Source organism: Neolamprologus brichardi, chromosome 7, assembly GCF_056152115.1.
Source record: "Neolamprologus brichardi isolate AB-2024 chromosome 7, ASM5615211v1, whole genome shotgun sequence".
In the NCBI taxonomy this organism is placed as follows: domain Eukaryota; kingdom Metazoa; phylum Chordata; class Actinopteri; order Cichliformes; family Cichlidae; genus Neolamprologus; species Neolamprologus brichardi.
In genome coordinates this window covers 56,326,453-56,345,253 of record NC_142110.1, presented here as the reverse complement: position 1 = coordinate 56,345,253, position 18,801 = coordinate 56,326,453, and the positions used below count along the sequence as shown (strand labels likewise).

Here is an 18,801-nt window from a genome sequence, read left to right as displayed (position 1 = left end):
AAAGCCCTAAACTTCTCTTTCCTTCTTTGTTAACATTTAGAAATATTCCTTTATATATCATTGTTCCTATTATTGTTATTATAACCCAGTGTTACAATTCATATAATATGACATCAGTAAATATGAATGCAGTTCTGTTATTTCTGTTATCAGTGATTCATTAAATGTTCAAAGACTCTACATAGACTTGGATTACCCCCCATAAAGCACACTTTATTCGGTTTAGTTGAAGAGTGATGCGTTGTTTTAGGCGTTAATCGTCTCTTCGTGCTGTAATATATTCACACAGCGACCTCGTCCGTCTCTTATTTCAGTCATGCGCAATACAAACTGCAACCTCACCACTATGGAAGTAGCCACTGTGATTCACGTAGGGACCAAACAGGAAGTAAAGTTAGGGAAAGGCCACCGGCGTTCGACTTCATCATATTTAAAATAAAAGCACTAATAAACGGTACAAGGTAACAGTGTAATCACAACTGGTACTCTGTTGCCAGTTCGAGCCCCGGCTTGGACAGTCTCGGTCGTTGTGTCCCTGGGCAAGACCAGTGTCCGGCAGCCTCGCCTCTGTCAGTGCGCCTCAGGGTGGCTGTGGCTACAATGTAGCTGCCATCACCAGTGTGTGAATGTGTGCGTGAATGGGTGGATGACTGGATGTGTAAAGCGCTTTGGGGTCCTTAGGGACTAGTAAAGCGCTATATAAATACAGGCCATTTACCATTTTACAAACCTGCTGCACTGTTAAATTATTGTTTTGTCCACTGAGATAAGACTATTGATCTCCATAGGAACAGCAGTGGATACAGGTCATGGCCCTCAAGAACAGCACATGCAAAAAGTGATGACGTTACTAGTGACATGGTGATGCAAAATATATCAGCGTTTCACCACGTTTTACTTCGGGGTATGTTGAAAATTTCTAAGACAGGCGCTTTCAGTGTTTCATATTTAATTTTAGCCTTACCCACACTCCCTCAAGATACTCCCCCTTTTGCCAGGATACCATTTTAAATAAGATGTTCTTAAGGCTTCGCCTTCAGGTATTACCTGAAAGACTGACTCGGCCCCGTGTTAAAATTCTGTTGATCTTTCTTCAACACCATACACAGATGTTTTGACCATAAAATCATAGCGGTTGTTTCTTCGTGTTCAGCTGGAAGGTATTTAATTTTGGAAGGGCTTGTTTTGATATACAGGAGTCGATAAGTGTGCTTCTAATGTTACTTCAATGAATGAGCCTTTACTTTTCGTTGTATAAGAATAGAATTAAATGGTTTCCCCATATTTACTTAAAAGTGACGTTTTGGAATCTTGTTTTTATTTGTTAAAAGCACATTGCTTTGCTTTGCATTAGTTAAAACATCTCAATTATGAATATATGAGAAGAGGTTGGAATATCTTTCTCCTTGCGGGTTTTATTTTGAAACGTGCTGCCGAAATTGTGAAGTTTACTTTTGTAGTGGTTGACAGTGGTAGCTGCTAGCTTACAGGGCACCGCAGCTCCGGCGGGACAGCGATGGCACTTAGGCGATATGTATCTCAAAAAAATCAAACGGAAGGCTGGACTGAGCCGCTAGTGATGGATATGCAATAGTTCCAGTGTTATATGCTGCTTTAATGAGTCTCTGGACACCGCTTATCAAGCTGAGGACATAAAGCGTAACTCAGCAGGCTTGTTCTTCACGGGGGAGGAAGTTTGTTGCGGCGAAGGGAACATAATAGGAAACCGGGGAGGGACAAAATATCTCGACATGGAGGACTTCGGGTCTGCCCTGGAGAAAAATGTGGCTGACCTCACGGTGATGGACGTGTATGACATCGCCGCAGTGGTGGGGCAGGAGTTTGAGCGGATCATAGACCAGTATGGCTGCGAGGCTCTGTCTAGGCTCATGCCCAAAGTGGTGCGGGTCCTGGAGATCCTGGAGGTGATGGTGAGCCGCAGCAGCATCAGCCCGGAGACCGAAGAGCTGAGGCTGGAGCTGGACAAGCTGCGTCTGGAGCGCATAGACCGGCTGGAGAAGGAGAAGAAGCACAGAAAGGTCTCACACTGCACAGCCACAGAGCAAATCACTCTCTGCTATACAGAATAAAAGTGGAAATCAAGATTTAATTTGTCAGTGACTGTCAGACTATGTTTTTGATCCGTGTAGGACGTGTTCAGGTCGTCTTCCTAGGACAATACTAATACCACAGTAAAATGTCCTGCATTTATAATGTGACCAGAGTCAAAGTAGTAAGTGTCACTGTGCTCTAAAACGAATCAGGCACAATAAAGTTTTGGATGTTAAACAAGTTGAACAACAACAACAACACCCCTACACGTACACAGTATTAATATGATCCATTACAGTCAATGTTGTATAGTAATATTTTGCACTCAACCATAGAAAAAACAAAAGAAAACAACAAACAGTAAAATATCTACAAAAAGCATTACAAGGCACGTGGATAGTGGTAACAATTACTTAAGTAAAAATCCTATAACAGGAAGGATACCCTGCTAAAAGAGTCTTTTTTTCATTATATTTAAATAAAAGCAAGTACTGACAGTAAAACATGTATAAAATGCTTTTAGTGCACATTATTAATGTATAACACTAAATAGAAATGCACAAAATAGTCAAAATTAAAACATCATAGCTGCAGCCATAGTAAATAGCATTTTTGTGTTTCAGTCAGAATAAAAGCTGGACATAAGCTCTAAGAAGTGAAGCAGGAGGTGAAATTTCTAAACCTTTCTTTTTAATAGATAGCGGGGGCAGTGACTCTGGTTTCAAACGGAAGTTAGATTAGAAAGAAGTCTATGATAAAGTGATCCTGTTTCTGACATGATTTATAATCTTGGCAAACACTTACTTTGTGAACTTATGATCTGAATTGTCTTTTCAAGTCTCATTTCATAACAGACTATGTTAATTTAGTAAATTCTAGTCATATTTAAAGTAAAATCGACAAATCAGGTTTGGGGCGAGGCTTACTTTGATTGAAAAATCACTACAGTATGAATAGAGTGTCACAGTATGGCTGTACGTAGTATCATCAAGCACTCCTGTCAGATCAAATCCTTCATCATTATGTCCAGTTTTAAATATAGTCTGTGACTGAAGTTGGTTGAGTTGGAGCTCCAGTGGTTGAAATGACTTTACATACAGATAGTACTTATTCTAAATCTAGATATAGATTAATCCAGTGTGTTAGTGAGGTGAGTATAAATTATTAATTCATATTCATTGGTGTAGGAGTTGGGTAAACTTTAGAAATGTCTAGGAATGGGTTTCTTTTTCCAATGGTTCAAGAACCACTAAAAACAATTTATGGAGTAAAAATGTATTCATACACCATGAAAGGAAAAAATCATCCTTAACCACGTGCTGTATTTTATAAGGCAATTATATATTTGTATATAATCTGAAAGTAGCTATAGCTGGCAGACATAAAGGAACTGGGTAAAAAGTACATTTCCCTTTGGAATCTAAATGTAAAGTATTATGAAATGGTCAAGTAAAATCTAAATGCAGTGCATTAAAGCATCGAGCTTTAAATGTTTTCATTTATTTTCCATTTTTGTGAATCTAAAAGTAGACCCTGTGTTTGGGGTTTGAAATAAGCCGGACACTCAGACTGCTCAGTGCTATAAAAAAAGTTAGTGTGTCAGTTTCTCGTGACAGTGACTGAGCCATCGGTTCACATATTAACTGTCTCGTGACCGTGATAAAGTGGAGAAGGCTGTTTGTGCTGCAACTCACAGGCCATTTGAAGCTAGCACAGTTTTCACATGGAAATGAAAAGTTCACATCCACAGTGAAAATATGCGGTGTAGTGTTTATTGGCTCCGTGCACAGTTTTCTTTTGTGTATATAAAAGCTAATGTAAGAGTTGTGCAGCAGTGTATATAATAAAACTTTGTGTGTTTTTTGTTTTTGTTTTTTTCATGAACCCAATGACTGAACATGTAGCATATGTTGCCCATGTGTAGTGCACGTGCTCCCATACTAAGCTTCCACTAAAATCAATGAAACTGATTCCAGCAGGCCTCGGAGCAGTGTGAAATGGCACATGTCCACAGAATCTGTCATTTCCACGCCTCCCGTGCACAGTCTGCGTAGCCTCCCGTGGTACCTTCATCATGATAGCGACCAACGTGTCAAATTTTGCATGTTTACAATCCTTAAAAAGTCTTTAAAATTCTCTCTTGTTGATGACTGTAACTCTTACTTTTGCTCAGAATCCTAACTAGCTGTTCAACAATGATTCGGATACAGTCACCTCTGATATCATTGAAAATAAACATTTAAATATGGAATCCCATTTGAAAAACATGCATCTTACTTTTAAAGTAATAGTGATGTTTGCCTATTCATTCACAGGTAAACTGGAAAAATGTACTACAAACAGCAAATTATGCATTCTTGTTAATGTGGCTGCTTTGACAATATGAACAGAATGACTCATGCTTCCTGTTTCCTGTTTGTTCCTGGTTTTCCAGTTGCTATATGAATCATTTAAGGTCTGAGTGACTGACTTGAGGAAGATGTTTCGTTTTTAGTATCTGCCAAAATTTTTCCACAATTTAAAGCAAGTCAATTCGATTGTGTTTTATAGGCTTTTGTCATTAACGCATTACTCTTTGATATGACAGTTGTGTTCTTTAAAAGCAAATTACTGCAGTAAATTCTGAAAGTTAGAGATGTTGAGATTTCTTTTTCTTACATATGTGCATAAACCACAAAGAGGAAAAACTCAGAAGACCACAGCAGTGCCAGTTTTGTTTTGTAATGCCGGTCTGGGCACCATAAATGCTCGTAGAAACTATGTCCATCCAGTTGTTGTTGTTGAGATATTCAGGACCAAAGTGGAGCAATGCTTTGATCCTCCCATTACACAACCAAAATTATTGCGAATGTTTGCAGTGAAATTGCTTGTTGGCTTTGAAATGGTTTCTTTGAACCAGGGAAGCAGGTCTGTACATATATGCTTGGTAATATTGCTTTTATGTACAATCACCTTACAGTCAGGCAGCAAAAAAACCTCAATGCAATGAGGCCTTCAGTCCAATTTTTTTAACTCTAGTTTTACCGAGCCATAACAAACGTGATCGGTAATGATACATGTACAGTATAACAGTATGTGTGTATGTGTCTGAGCGCAGGAGTTGGAGCTGGTGGAGGATGTGTGGAGGGGAGAAGCTCAGGATTTGCTCTCCCAGATTGCTCAGCTGCAGGAAGAGAACAAAACCCTTCTCACCAATATGTCCATGAAAGACCCCATGAGCGAGGAGGAGCTGCAGAGGCATGAGGGTAAGGATGTGGGGCTCCATCAGAGCAAAGTACTGTCTAGCTTAAAAGAAAGTTTGTATGTGTGTTTTTCATGATACACACCAGTTTACAAGTGACTGAGAATGTGAATGACTTACAAGTCAGTTGCTTTAAAACATTATTATGTGTTATTCACTAATATGTGTGTAGAAATGTTACTGCCCTCTATGCAAATCTTTGAGACCAAGATTGAATCGAGTCAAAAGTAGGCTCATGGAGTAGGCTCATCACTTTTCAGGGAAAGTGTGGTTATGCATTGGTCCTACAAAGAGCTTTGCAGTTACTGTCGGATTTCTGAAACATGTACATGGGTAATTTTTTTTACTAACACTGTGAGCATGTTCCTGGTAATAATTCCAAACAACAGACTCCTGCTTCAGTGTTGGGAGTCTGCATGCTACCACTCAAAACCTGCTGATACCTAGTAATGTTTACATCACAGCAGAGCATGAAACAGCTTGTCTTTTGCTGATTTTCCTGGAAATTCAGTTAAAGTTTGTGCCGTGTGCGCCCCGAAACTTGTCCGTTTGCCCTCGATAAGTTTCTCATGTGTGTCCCCCTCTCTCTCTCTCTGCTGTGCACGCAGTACCACACTACAAACACAAACAAAGGGAGCCTTCTCTGTGTTAATGGTGAGCCAGTCTCATCCCTGCGTCAGAGGCTTCTCCGTGGTCTCACACAGAGGCCACAGTCACCCTGACGCACAGACCAGCTTCAGTGTACAAGCACACCTGCCAGCCTCACACACAAATCAGAGCTCATGTCTGCCTGTCAGCCCAGATGAAAAATCTATTTGTCCTGTTTATTTTTATGGCTGACAATTTTTTTTCCTCTGTCACCAATTTCCAGGTATGTCTGAAAGGGAGAGGCAGGTGATGAAGAAGCTCAAAGAAGTGGTGGACAAGCAGAGAGATGAGATTCGAGCCAAGGACCGTGAACTGACTCTAAAAAACGAGGACATAGAAGCAGTAAGGACACAAAAACTCGGCGCCTTAATGAGAAGAGGTTGTTTTTTTTTTTTCTTGTGTGAATTATAAAGAATTCAGATATTTTCTATATTTAAAATATAAGAGAGGCCTGGTTAGATCGAGATGAGCAGCAAATGTTTTGGCTCAGTATTGAGCAGACACATATTTGCTGCCAGTGTTTTACTGTTTAAAAAAAGGTAAAAAAGTTCAGGGATAGAATGGGTCTTCCGAGCATCTATTTTAAAAATAGCTATATATAGATTGTAACAAATTAGTTTTCTAATCATTGATCAGACTTTTGTTTCTTAAGATTATTTTATCAGAGTGCCCAAGTTCCCTACCTTCAATTTCTAGCTTCCCACCTCAACATAGGCTAAGAAACCCTGGAAATGTGCAAAGTATTTGTTTATTTTCGTACATAATTTCTGCAAAGTCTCAAATAATTTAACTTCTTTATCTTGATTTTACAAACCTTTGAAGTGGATCATACAAGTCTCAAAAACAAACAGCCTACATGTATAATTTACAAAGTCTCACATTATCAGATGAAGGGTGTTTGATGTGTTTTGTGAGCCTGTGAGTATTTCTTTTGTATAGATTAGGTTTCAGATAACAAAGAGATCCCACCTAAATGCGACAGTGTAGTGTGAACAAGCCAGAGTAAAGGTCATGCAAAGAACATCACTACAGACCATTGTGTAGCAAATTGAAGACATGGCCATAGATCTGGAAAAGGTCAACGAGTCAGAAGCTGACATAGAGGACTAAAATTTCTCCAATAAACATGTAAAATTTCACAAGATGGCTTTCCAGAAAATAACAGCAGAGCCAGTTTTTTAATGTCAGGTTCAATAGAGCCTTTTTTAAAAAGGATGGATGAGTCCTGGATGAGGTGGTGGATAAAGGGAACGTAAAAATGCTGTGGCCTCAAGTTCAGGATGTCGATGAAGAAGATTCTTTAGCAAGTCAGCTAATCTACTATTGATCTACTGGTTTTCCAAATCTTTGTCAGAAAACTAAACCATTACTAACATAAATATCAGCAACTCACACTTTAGCTTGTGAATACAGCTGTATACAACATCATAGATAAGACTGATTCCAATACATGTGCTTATGTGTATAGTAAAATGATAATTAACATGGGTTAATGATCTAATTATGACAAAAAAAATACAATTTAGGGAACAGTTTTTGTTGTCATAACCTTCCTGTTTACTGTTAGCGGGATGGGAGACAGCAGAGGACAGATGAGACACCAAAATAGCTACTAGAGATCTGAAGAAAAAAAACTTGGATAGGCAGATAAGACACAACACAGAACTATGTGATAGTATGTGATACTGCAGTTGAACATTCAAAACAGGAAACATATCAGCCAAGTAAAGGCTGATATGTAAAGGTTCCTGAACATTTCAGGAGGTATGTGAATTTGTACGCATGGGTAGGTAGAAAAATAATGTGCATTGTGAGAGTTCAAAATGTTCTTTAGTCCAAGATTTTCCACATGTGAAACTTACTTTAGATAGACAGTGAAGTTGAGTACTCAGACGTCACTCATTTGGTTTCCTTTGCTGCCATGCTGGGAAAGGCAGCCTAGGCACTCTCACTCTGAAATGCTAAGGCCCAGGTATTTTAGGATCTTAACAGTGAATTTCCATTTCAGTCATTTGTATTATTTCACTTGTCCATGAATTCAGTGTTCATTTGTTCTGTTGCTTTAGAAACCCCCTGACACCCACTAATGGTTTGTGTGTCACCCAGTACAGCACAATCAATATCTCCTCAGACAGACTGCCTGAAAATGCGTGCTCTTACCTTTGATGGCTGGCTTTTCTCCTGTGTGGCAGTTCTGAGAAACGGGAAACACTTCTAGCTTCCAACATACGCGAGACCATGCAGCCCATTGTCTCTCTGTTTCTTTCTCCAGCTCCAGCAGCAACAGTCTCGACTTATGAAAATCAACCATGACCTGCGCCATAAAATCTCTGTGGTAGAAGCTCAAGGGAAAGCTCTCATTGAACAAAAGGTTGAGCTGGAGGCCAGTGCTCAGGCTCGGGGACAGGAAGTTGCTGCTCTTCGACAGGAAGCGGCACGCTTAAGGGAAAGGCTTCAAGGAGAGCTGCCTGCTCAGAACCCGGACGAGCCCCCACCTCAGCCTCCTTCACCTGCAGAGGTAACAGAGCACAGGGAAAACTGAACATAACTTTTTGTTTTCACATTTTAGTTTTTTGTACAGATAACATTGCTTACTTTAATGTGGACCTATTACACAAGCTCTATATTTCTTAATTTTTGGACTCTCTGTATGTTATATAGTTAAATAATCCTTCTCTATCTTATGCTGGGCCTTGGTGAAGCCCCTCAGGTCATTCTCTGTGTGAAACAAGATGTTTTTGCTAAATTCCCCCAAATTTCTCTTCACTGCCCTTTGCAAACAAAACACAGATGTTTTGTACTAGCAAGTAGGTGGGGCCTCTGTGAGATGATGGTGAAAAATAATAACAGAAACATTATTGGAAGTTTCCCCCAGCTTCCAGTCTTTGTGTGAAGCTAACCTTTTAGTTTGATCTTCTCTTGACTTGTGAGAAATGAGCAAACAAACTAGCATGTTATGCAAATCGTTTGCATTGTATAACAGATCTGATCATTTTCACATGCAGTTGTTCAAACCACCATCTTTTATTTGAACTTTATTTGTGGATTTGTGCACCACAAATCCTCAGGCCAACTCAATAGTTTATTATATGTCTCACAAACTGTCTTTTGCCTCACCAGTGTGGTAAAATTGCTACAGTGTTGGTGGGGGCTGAGGGCTCCTCAGAGCTGACACCTGGGGGGGTTGATGGTGTATCGTGGCCTCTGTGTGGTTCCCTCAGCCCAGAGACACACGAGGACGCTGAGGACGATGCAGTGTTGCTTTGGGTAATGCAAATGTGCTGATTAGCACTAGAGTGATGTGATTGTCCTGACTCTAACTCCAAACCTGCACTCCTCCCCATGGAACATTAGCCTTGTGGGTATAAACAAAGGAAGATAGTAGACTAACATTTCTGTGACATGTGGACTGTGCTGAAACGACTCTGCATGGATTTCCTCTCCACAGCTAAGTGACTTTCTGGACAAGTGCACTCATGACCCCTCTAAATATAGAATACTGCAAGAGCCCAGCCTTTAACGACACTTGAATCTGTCCTTTCATGCACCCTGAGATTGAAACACAGACGGCAGAAAAAGCTACAATTAAGTGTTTCTTTTTTATTTCTCTGCTGTAATAGTGGTAAGAAAGAATAAGGAAACAAGAGTACTACAATGTTATTTTTTTTAATGTAGCTACATTTAAGACTTTTATATTAACTACAATTGATGTTATGTTTCGAAACACGTTAAAACACATTCAGAAAAATTTCATAAATGATAAATGAATGACAGCTCTAACTAGCCAGTTAGTGCAGCTAATGACATGAAAGCTCATGGTTGAGTTTTTTTTAGCCGCTCAGCAGTATTCAGCACACTGATGGAAACATCTGACGTGCTAAACAAAGGTGGAGACATGCCGATAAATCTGTTCTCACAGCGACACTGAACCTGGACTGAATCTGAGCCAAATAAGCACACTAGACGGCTGCGGTGGAAGATGTACATGCACCATTGTCTTTACTACTGTGTGCTCTCAGTGAGTCAAACAGGTCTGTGTGTTCTGGCTCTTTGATCCCTGATAAATGAGAAAATAAGCCACAGACCACGGCTGACTCACATCTGGTCCTTTTCACTTCATCAGCCTCCAAAACTACTGTTTTATGACCGAGATCAGCCTTCAGGAGGTGGCCCAACTCTATTGAGATGCCTATCTGTTCACCTTGGTGTACAATCAGTGGTTACAAGTTATCCAAAGTTGTGCAAACATTTCCTGCTGTTGCTGCTTGACATTAACCAGCAAGATGTAAAGATGGTCTCACTTTAGCATTGGGGCTGCTAGACAATAAGCATTTGTCAGTTCGACCACATGAAAAAATCTGTACTATTTGGTTTTAAATGAAAGAAAAAATATAAGTAAGTAAGTAAGGTTTATTTATTAAGCGCTTTTTTGTAGACAGGCAGTCACAAAGCGCTGTACACAAAGGTTAAAATAAAGAAAACATTAAGTAATAAGATAGACAATATAAACAAATATATAACAAACATGTTGTAAAATAATTTGTTCAAGTGTTGAAGTGTTGCAGGGAAGAATAGTTGTGAAACAGCCAAGTGAGCTGAAAATGTCTGGAGCAGACAACAAAGTCAGGAGTGGCTGAGCTAAAGCGCATCACAAAACCATTTTTTTATTCATTTGCACACACATTCGGATAATCTCTAATGTTTAAAAAGTTTGACGAAACATGTGATTCCAGTTGGACTTTGAGATTGTGTACAGAATCCTGAAAAGCGTGAGAATTTTGGACATTTTAGGGTAGAATTTTGCATGAGTGCCTCGTGTCCGCAGCATGTGTTTCAGGTGTTTTCCTTTAACACTCAGTAAATTTCTCTTTAAAAAAGTTAAAAAAGCTAACAGCATTTTAGCTCACAGACTGGGGTGAAGTCTGAACTAAACCAATGCATTGGAACAAAAAGGCCCTGTGTCTGACTTGTAGTTAAACATTTGCCACCAGGAGGCGATGTGCGATGAAGACATGCCTGCTGTGTTCCAATATTTCACTAAGGTATCCTCACTCCCCGCCCCTGCCTCTTCCCTTCTGTTCTCTGGTTTAGTTTACTCTGTGTAATGTGTTTTTCTCTCGGCAGGAGGCGCTGTGTGAGGAGGAGTCAGGGGCCCTGGATCCAAAGGACCCCAACAGGCCCAGATTCACCCTGCAGGAGCTGAGGGATGTCCTGCATGAGCGGAATGAGCTAAAGGCCAAAGTGTTCCTGCTGCAGGAGGAGTTGGCCTACTATAAAAGGTACATTTAGGTGTTAAACATGTTAATATTGACAATTACCCACCTCCTGTGGAGAGAGATATTTACAAGCTGCACAAAACGGTGTTTATCGTGCGCTTAAAGCAGCGGTCCCCAACCCCTGGGCCTCGGACCGGTACCGGTCCGTGAGTCGTTTGGTACCGGGCTGCGAGAGTTCAGGCTCAGGTGTGAAATGTATGGTTTTCAGGGTTTTTATCGGTTTTCAGCGTTATTTTGTTATCGTTTTTATCGTGAACTCGATTTTCCTGGGTCTTTTCACGTGTGTTATGAATAATTTTGTTGTATTTATCCGCGACACCTTAAAGGCCGGTCCGTGAAAATATTGTCGGGCATAAACCGGTCCGTGGTGCAAAAAAGGTTGGGGACCGCTGGCTTAAAGCATCAACAGGATTTAGAAGTTTGTTTTCTCAGTCAGACCACACAGGGCCAGCTTCTTTGCTGAGTGCTTTAAGTTGCTGTTTCCTCATTAATATATGTTACAATTGCACTTATTTGTAGTTGTTTTCAGTTTAATTATTATATTCTTTCATGTTTATGCTCTGTTACTTAGCACAGTTATATTTTAGCCTCGTGTTTCTTGTACTGTTATCTCTGCTTTTACTTCAACTTTCAGACTTTTGTTTATGTGCTTGTGAAGCCTTTTCGGCCGTAAGATTATTATGATACTTTGGCAAGTTATGTTATTGGTGTCCACCCATATCATAAGTATGAGTGGAGGGACTGAGTAAAGAAATACTCCGTTCCTCCACAAGGGATAGACATTTACTATGACTTGTTGTGGGATGATGAAGAGAAAAAAAATCAGTGCATGAAGAAGCCATAAAGAAACCATATGCATTTCCCAATTAAGATGTATTGCTTGATGTATTCTTAGTGTTAGACATTCACATTGTTTAATATTTTTCTTGGAGGGTTGCTCACAACCAACACAAGTTGCCACAGAGCTTTAAAATCCGACTAACAACCGATTTAAATTCTCTAAAGCATATTTTTTGTTCCCTTTTTTCCGCACATCTTTTGGTCATCCTTCTGCCAGCACATTAAGTTAAAAATGTATTTACTCCAAAAAAATCCACCTTTTTACATCTAATTCTTTTTGTCCATCTGTGAAACCCTGTGTTCTTTTTTTATTACTAAGTTATTATACTGTGTTGTGTTGTTTGTGTTGCGTTGTGATGTGTCATATCGTGTCGTGTTGTGTTATATGTAGTGCCGACGTAGGACAGTTTTCCAATTTCATTGTACTATTGTACTATGTATGACTGTGCAATGACAATAAAGAGTTATCTTATCTTAAAAAGCCTGATATGTTGTGCTTCATAGATAAAGTAATCCTGATCTCTGTAATTCTGGTGGTCTCTGTGTTTGCAGTGATGAGGCAGACGAGGAGATTGGAACTCCATCTTCTTCTCCCTCCCCTGAACTGAGGACTCACTCCCGCTCTTCTGCCCAGCCAGAATCGGGAATCAAACGCCTGTATGTGGAGCTCACACTCACACAAATACTCTCACTCATGTAACATCTGCTAATGAAAACACTTGCCTGTGAAAACCTTGCTTCCTGTGATTAATGGGAACTTTGCATGCTGTGAGTAGCGGTTGATTATTTGGTCTCTACATGCTCAGTCATTTGCATATTACATGCTTGTTCTTGTCTCTTCAGCAGCAGTGCCAGACGCTGTTTCAGGCTGGCAGCTTTAGCTTTAGACTTCACTTCCCTCGTGTGATACCATATACTATATATACTTTACTTTACAGAGGTAGCTGGGCTACTAACAAGTAAACATACATTTATCCTGTGTTTGTCAGCCATGTACAAACTGGAGTCTGTGGTTGTTTCCAATTAGCTGTCACATTCTGACAAGGACTCAAGACTAAAAGCAGCCCCAAGTATTCTAATTGTAGGACACTTTACTATTTTATTAACGTAATATTTAATTGAATGTCTTTTTTTTAGTGTCGAGAATTTTTTAATGAAATTGTTTACCTGTTAACCTGTGTCTCTGTATAGCTCTCTGATACAGAGTACATATCATTCCTGTAAGTCCTGTGACTGTATGAGGGTAAATATTTTCATGAATGTAAAACTAAAAGTATTCAAAATATAAAACAATTGTTTTCCAAAACAATAAACAGACATTATTAGATTAGGGTGATATCAATAAATGGTAATTTCTACAATATTTTTTAGTATTTAAAAACATGTTCTTTTTATTTTACCATGCATTACATTATTTATACGAGGTGGCTGTGCCTCAGGAGGAAGAAATGATTCAATCCCAGGCTGCTCCAGTGTGTGTGGCAGACTATTACAAGCTTTCTGGTTAAGTTTTTTTTTTAATTAATTATGTGGCAGCTCTGTCAGTGTGCACAGTAGCAAGTGTAAGTACAAGATTCGGGACATTAATTAAATGTATCAGGAGGTGTCGTTATACCAATAAGGTGGCAACATTAGCAGCAGTTTGCATGTTTATACAGTTTATCTGTGCAAACTAAGTTGCATTCACTGTGTTTTGGTTTTTAACATGCTGTGAGTTGTTCTTGGATTTTGTTGTATTTTTTAATTCAATATCATAATTTTATTTTCCTCTCTGGTTTAAAATAAACTCAGCTTGACATCTTTTGAGCTTTAATGAGGTTTGGTTCAGACAGAGGTCAACGGTTGATGTGGTCCTTGTCCTCCCCCATCCCCTATGTATGTGTGTTTTCGTGTCTTTACTTCTGTGTAACAGGATCTTCACCGCTATAATGCCAATGGTAGCGGCTGGTTTGATCCCAGATGACCCCACTTTACAGCCAATCAGACGCCTCATGTCACTTGTATGACTCTATATTTGGTTGGCTTTGCAATCCATCACTGTCTCAGCTAACAGACTTCACCCCGTTTGCATGTCCAGGGGGTTGCTTTCTTTTTGCACCTTTGTAGTATTCTGATTGGCTGATTGTGGGGTTGTCTTATTGTGTTTGTTGAATGAGATGACCAAGGATCGTGCAAAAAATAAATCAGCCAGTCAGAATAGTGTGTAGTCTAATGTCTCAACTTTTACCCTCATTGACCATCCTGACTGACCATGCGCACTAAAAATGATTGTGTGGAATTTACAATCTAAATTGATCTAAAGTGCTTTTAGATCATAGCTAGGGATTAATTTAATTTTTAATGCTTTAATATTTTATCATCTGCTCGGATCAATTTACAGAAAATGACGAAATAATTTCTGCTACAATTTATGAATTTTTACAATAGTGTATTAGGGCAGGTGAAGAGGAAAAAGGGGCTGGGTAAAAGGGGGTAAAATGACAAGAGAACTTTAGAGATGAAAGTAATAGGTTCATGAGGGAAAAATCGCTGAAAAATAGTGTTAGTGCTTTGTAGTGATGAATGCACCACATCACCTCACTTGACAAGGTTAAATTGGAAAGAAAATTACATATTGGAATTAAGGGGACGTTTAAATGAGCAGAAATTTACTTCAATTTCTATATAGTTATAGTGTTAATTTGAATCAGGGTTACAACAGAACTTGACATATGACAAAAGGAAAACAATCCTGTTGACATTAGAAGTGTTCAGATTATTCAGATAAACCAGTTTTAAGTGTCAGGAGCAGATATCCAAACAAAACGACTGATGTAACATAGAGGCATTTGTTTACACTAATTATACAGAAGGTGTCGTAATTAAAAACTAAAATAATTCACTTGTGATGCATTCTGTCTGTTAAATTTACCATTACTCTAACACTGCTTTACATGTAGCTCAAACTCCGTGTTAGCCCTACATATATGGTGTTGTAACCCACCGCCTGTTTCTTCTCTCCGTTCTCTCGTCTCAGGTTTAGTTTCTTCTCACGTGACAAGCAGCGGAGCTCGCAGCGCAGTGCACATTTCGACGTCGGCTTCGGCTCGTGGGCAGGCAAAGACGACGTGTACACCGAACAAGCCCAGGAGGCGTTGCAGCACATGTAGTCACCGTATGGGACTTAAAACTCTTAACACTCCCATCACTCAACTGCATCAAACCAAACCAATATTAGCAACTCACACTGCAGCTGAAATGCCATGTACATGAGGTGAGAAGATGGCAAGAAACAAGAAGAATCTAATGTCCTTGGAAAAAATACTGTGTATACTTCAAATTCTGCCATTTAAAAAAAAATCCCTGAAAGTGTTTTACAGGATTGACGTGCAGGCGAGAGGGTAAACTCAGGTTGACTGTGGAGAGTGGAATGTTTTGGCAGGTGGTAAATGATAAGGAGCTGGAGGTCCGGAGTAAACAAGGGGGAAAATGACTGCACACCTGAGTGTCACTAGTTTTTTAATGAGAGCAACATTTTAATATCCCATTTAGTTATTTCCAATTTCTGTCAAGTGGGCAGCTAATCAGTCCATCACCAGCGTTTTGCAAGTTGAGTCTATGCAGCTCTATGAAATCTAATTGAGGCCTCTGTTTAAATGTTGCATGCAGTCACAATTTAAAGCTGTGTGAAGGTGTGAAGATATTTTGTTCTCATATTCAATGCAGCAGTTTCTGCGACTAGAAAGAATGAATGCATAAACACTTGGGTATGAGAATTTAAAGTACTCGTGTAAAGTGAAAGTTAGATTTTGGCCATCATAATCCCAATTTGTCTTTGCATTTTTACCCATTCATCATAGTTTTTACTATCCTATTACAGGATGGTTTAAGCATTTTAGCATTTCATGACGTCTCCTATAATGTTGGCTATGTGTTGTATAAAATTACAAAAATTATACAAAATAAGCAACATTGTGGCTTTAATGTTGAATTAGTGAGTCATTAATTCACATATTTGTACTTTTTAAGTCAGTGTTTGCAATATTCCATAATTTCATGGTAATATAAAAGCTTTGGCATAGTGAATTAGTTCATTATAAAACTTTTCCAGTTTTATTTAAGTCAACTACTACTGATGAATTATTTTACATTTTTTACTCACTCATCATGGTTTAGTATAAATTTAACACCTGACTTAATAATTTCTTGTTTTTATGATCTGAAAACCGTAAATGAATGTAATGCATTTGACTAAACAAATTACAAATTAAATTGTAAGATTTAGCAGGCCCGTTTTATTTATTAGATCTTTATAATACTAATGATCTTTTTATAGATTAAAAGTTGTAAATCATAGCTTGAGCTTTTCGTTCATTGCTGCAATTTTTTATTTTCTTTTAGTCAATCTAATTCTAATTTATTAACTTAATAATGATGTATTGTCTCATAATTTTGACATAGTAAGCTCTTCACTCACTATAGTTTTGACTTAGTATCTCTTTATTTTGTTTCTAGAAATTTGAATATATTTATGTTTGTGATGCTTCTTTTTTCTTTTTATGTGCCCCTTTTCTCTAACAATTAACACAGATTTCTCTTTTGTGAAAGAGAGAATAGCTGTGCCATGGGAATTCCCCTAATATTTTACACTATCTAAACAAAGCCTTACATACAAACTTACATTTGTCATAAAGTCTGATTTCACGCTTTCAGTGGCAAACGTGACGCTCCACATTGTGCTCATGCAAATCTGCAGTTTTGTAACACCAGCCAAACCATAGCAGGCAATAATATGATATGATTCTGTTTAATTTCTATAATCAAACATAGACCTGAAGAGACAGTGTAATATTGTATTAGAATCACTTATAACAAAAACGAACAGCAGCTTTCACTTCAAATAAAAGCAAAATAAATTAAAATGTATTTTAATTAATACATATTGTGCCATCAGTAAGAGCCTAAATCTTACATTTGCACTTTTTCCCTAGATAAAATACTCATATTCAGCATAAGCAACAATAATAACCTCGAATATCATCACACATCATGTGCAAAATAGAAGTCAGTGCGTTTGTGTTTATATGCATCATTTATACAAGGCCTCAAATGTAAACATGAATCAAGGCTCTGTTTAGAAACATTGTAAGTCATGAAGGATTAATTATTTCTCAAATTGTGCATGGTTTAAAATAATGATAATTAAGCTGAAGAGTGTGTTTACATTTATTTTTAAAAAAGACTATTTTGCGGATGGTGCTTGTGCTTTAACAGCTGATGCCTTCATGGAAACGTTAACAGTAGTGGCACTTTATCTTCATTTATACTCACCCGGGAAGGTGGAATAAATGAATGGCAAATGAAAAGATTGAGAAATGAGGCTAAAGACGTGTGTCAAAGCAGCTTTCCCCCTTTTATGAAATCACAGATATGTTAAAGAGAAATTATACTTTACATGTTATTTGGAAGTCAAAGGGATCTGCTCAATTTATTCATGAAGGAATTAAACAGTGAAATATTTTAAAGGGAAATTAACTCCTACCCGAGTGCTCACTCCAATCTTCATTTTTTTTTCCTTTGTTGAGTCTCCTATGAAGCCCATTAAAGTGGAGATTTAAGAGATATATTGAATGGATCAATGCTTTATGAAATTCAAACATGTCACATCAGTAATAAAAATCTGTAATATTTGACATTTTTGCGTGTGGTTTTTTTATTTTGTTGTTGTTGTTTTTTTCCTAACTTGCATAACAACAGATCGCAGTCACGTTCAAGTGTTTGATTTGTTCATAATTGTAAAAGGAAATGGGCAAGGGAACATACATTTGTAAACAAAGAACATCCAGTGTGGTAAAATAACTGGCATGGGGAAAGATTTTAACTACATTAATTTTCCTCTGTCTTGGTTGAAATTCCATTGTATAGAATATATCACCTTTTGCACTTATGTAACAATTTAGAAATCAGAGGTCTATATGAAGAAGAGTAAATATGAAACATAACAGAAAGCACAGCAGTAGTAGTCCAATTCACCAAAAAAAAGGATGATTTTATTTATTTATTTAAGATGCTGGGTTAGTGTGGAAAGTTGTGACAAGAAGAAATAGGATTTATCTCAATTAGATGAGGATAGCATGGTGGTACAGTGGTTAATACCGTCGCCTCACAGTGAGAAAGTCCTGGTCTCGTTTTGATTCCAACCTGGGGTTTTGCTGTGTGGAATTTGTGATTCTAAATTGACAATAGGAGTGAATGGTTGTAATAGCCCTTGGCAAACCTGTCCAGGGTGTACTATAACTCTCGCCCTGTGACAGCTGAGATAGGATCTAGCCCCAACCCTAAACTGGATAGGTGGAATAAAATGGACAGATGGTGTGGTGCAGAGTGCCCTCTGGTGAACAAACTATACAACATCAACCCTCATGGTAGAAAAGAGTTCTTCCCATCTTTTTTTTTTTTTTTTGAATTCCCATTTATTCAAAACTGTTTTAAGCATTAAAGTACTTCTTTCTTTTAATAGAAGAACAAATCAGATGCCCAAGGTGTTTAATTTGCATATTACATCTTTATTAAACAATGCCTAAAACCCCAGCATTAAGATTTAATCAGCGCTACAACAGCAAAGATCTATCATGCCCTAAAAAACAGCCAACAGGTTTGTTTTGCCCCTCAACTATTATTGCATTAGTTCCACATAGACAATAGAATAATCCAGAGTGGAATATCTGTGTCAAGAAAGGCTCATATGAAAACATTTCATACACA

The 18,801-nt window shown here is 38.3% G+C and overlaps 1 protein-coding gene across 4 annotated transcripts; it reads left to right on the top strand.

Moving 5' to 3' along the window:
- The first annotated feature begins 1,467 nt into the window (after nt 1-1,467).
- rilpl1 (Rab interacting lysosomal protein-like 1) lies at nt 1,468-17,729 on the top strand. Of its 4 annotated transcripts, XM_035913851.2 has the most exons (10): nt 1,468-2,039; nt 5,150-5,297; nt 6,165-6,283; nt 8,214-8,459; nt 9,062-9,208; nt 10,933-10,983; nt 11,066-11,220; nt 12,610-12,714; nt 13,970-14,057; nt 15,074-15,186. In XM_035913851.2, exons 1-10 carry the CDS (start codon nt 1,752-1,754, stop codon nt 15,077-15,079), a joined length of 1,353 nt encoding a protein of 450 aa, XP_035769744.1. In that variant the 5' UTR covers nt 1,468-1,751; the 3' UTR covers nt 15,080-15,186. The 4 variants fall into 4 exon arrangements, with proteins under 4 accessions (XP_035769744.1, XP_006804776.1, XP_006804777.1 ...); XM_006804713.2 differs by lacking the exon at nt 13,970-14,057 and having other exon boundaries at nt 15,074-17,729; XM_006804714.2 differs by lacking the exons at nt 10,933-10,983; nt 13,970-14,057 and having other exon boundaries at nt 15,074-17,729.
- Nucleotides 17,730-18,801: the final 1,072 nt, after the last annotated feature.

What these genes read in the sequence shown, in the direction of transcription:
- rilpl1 (XM_006804713.2), top strand. Translation starts at nt 1,752, where the DNA reads ATGGAGGACTTCGGGTCTGCCCTGGAGAAAAATGTGGCTGACCTCACG. An exon ending in TGTTCCAATATTTCACTAAG is followed by an intron (nt 10,984 to 11,065) that starts GTATCCTCACTC and finishes TTCTCTCGGCAG; the next exon opens with GAGGCGCTGTGTGAGGAGGA. An exon ending in GAGTTGGCCTACTATAAAAG is followed by an intron (nt 11,221 to 12,609) that starts GTACATTTAGGT and finishes CTGTGTTTGCAG; the next exon opens with TGATGAGGCAGACGAGGAGA.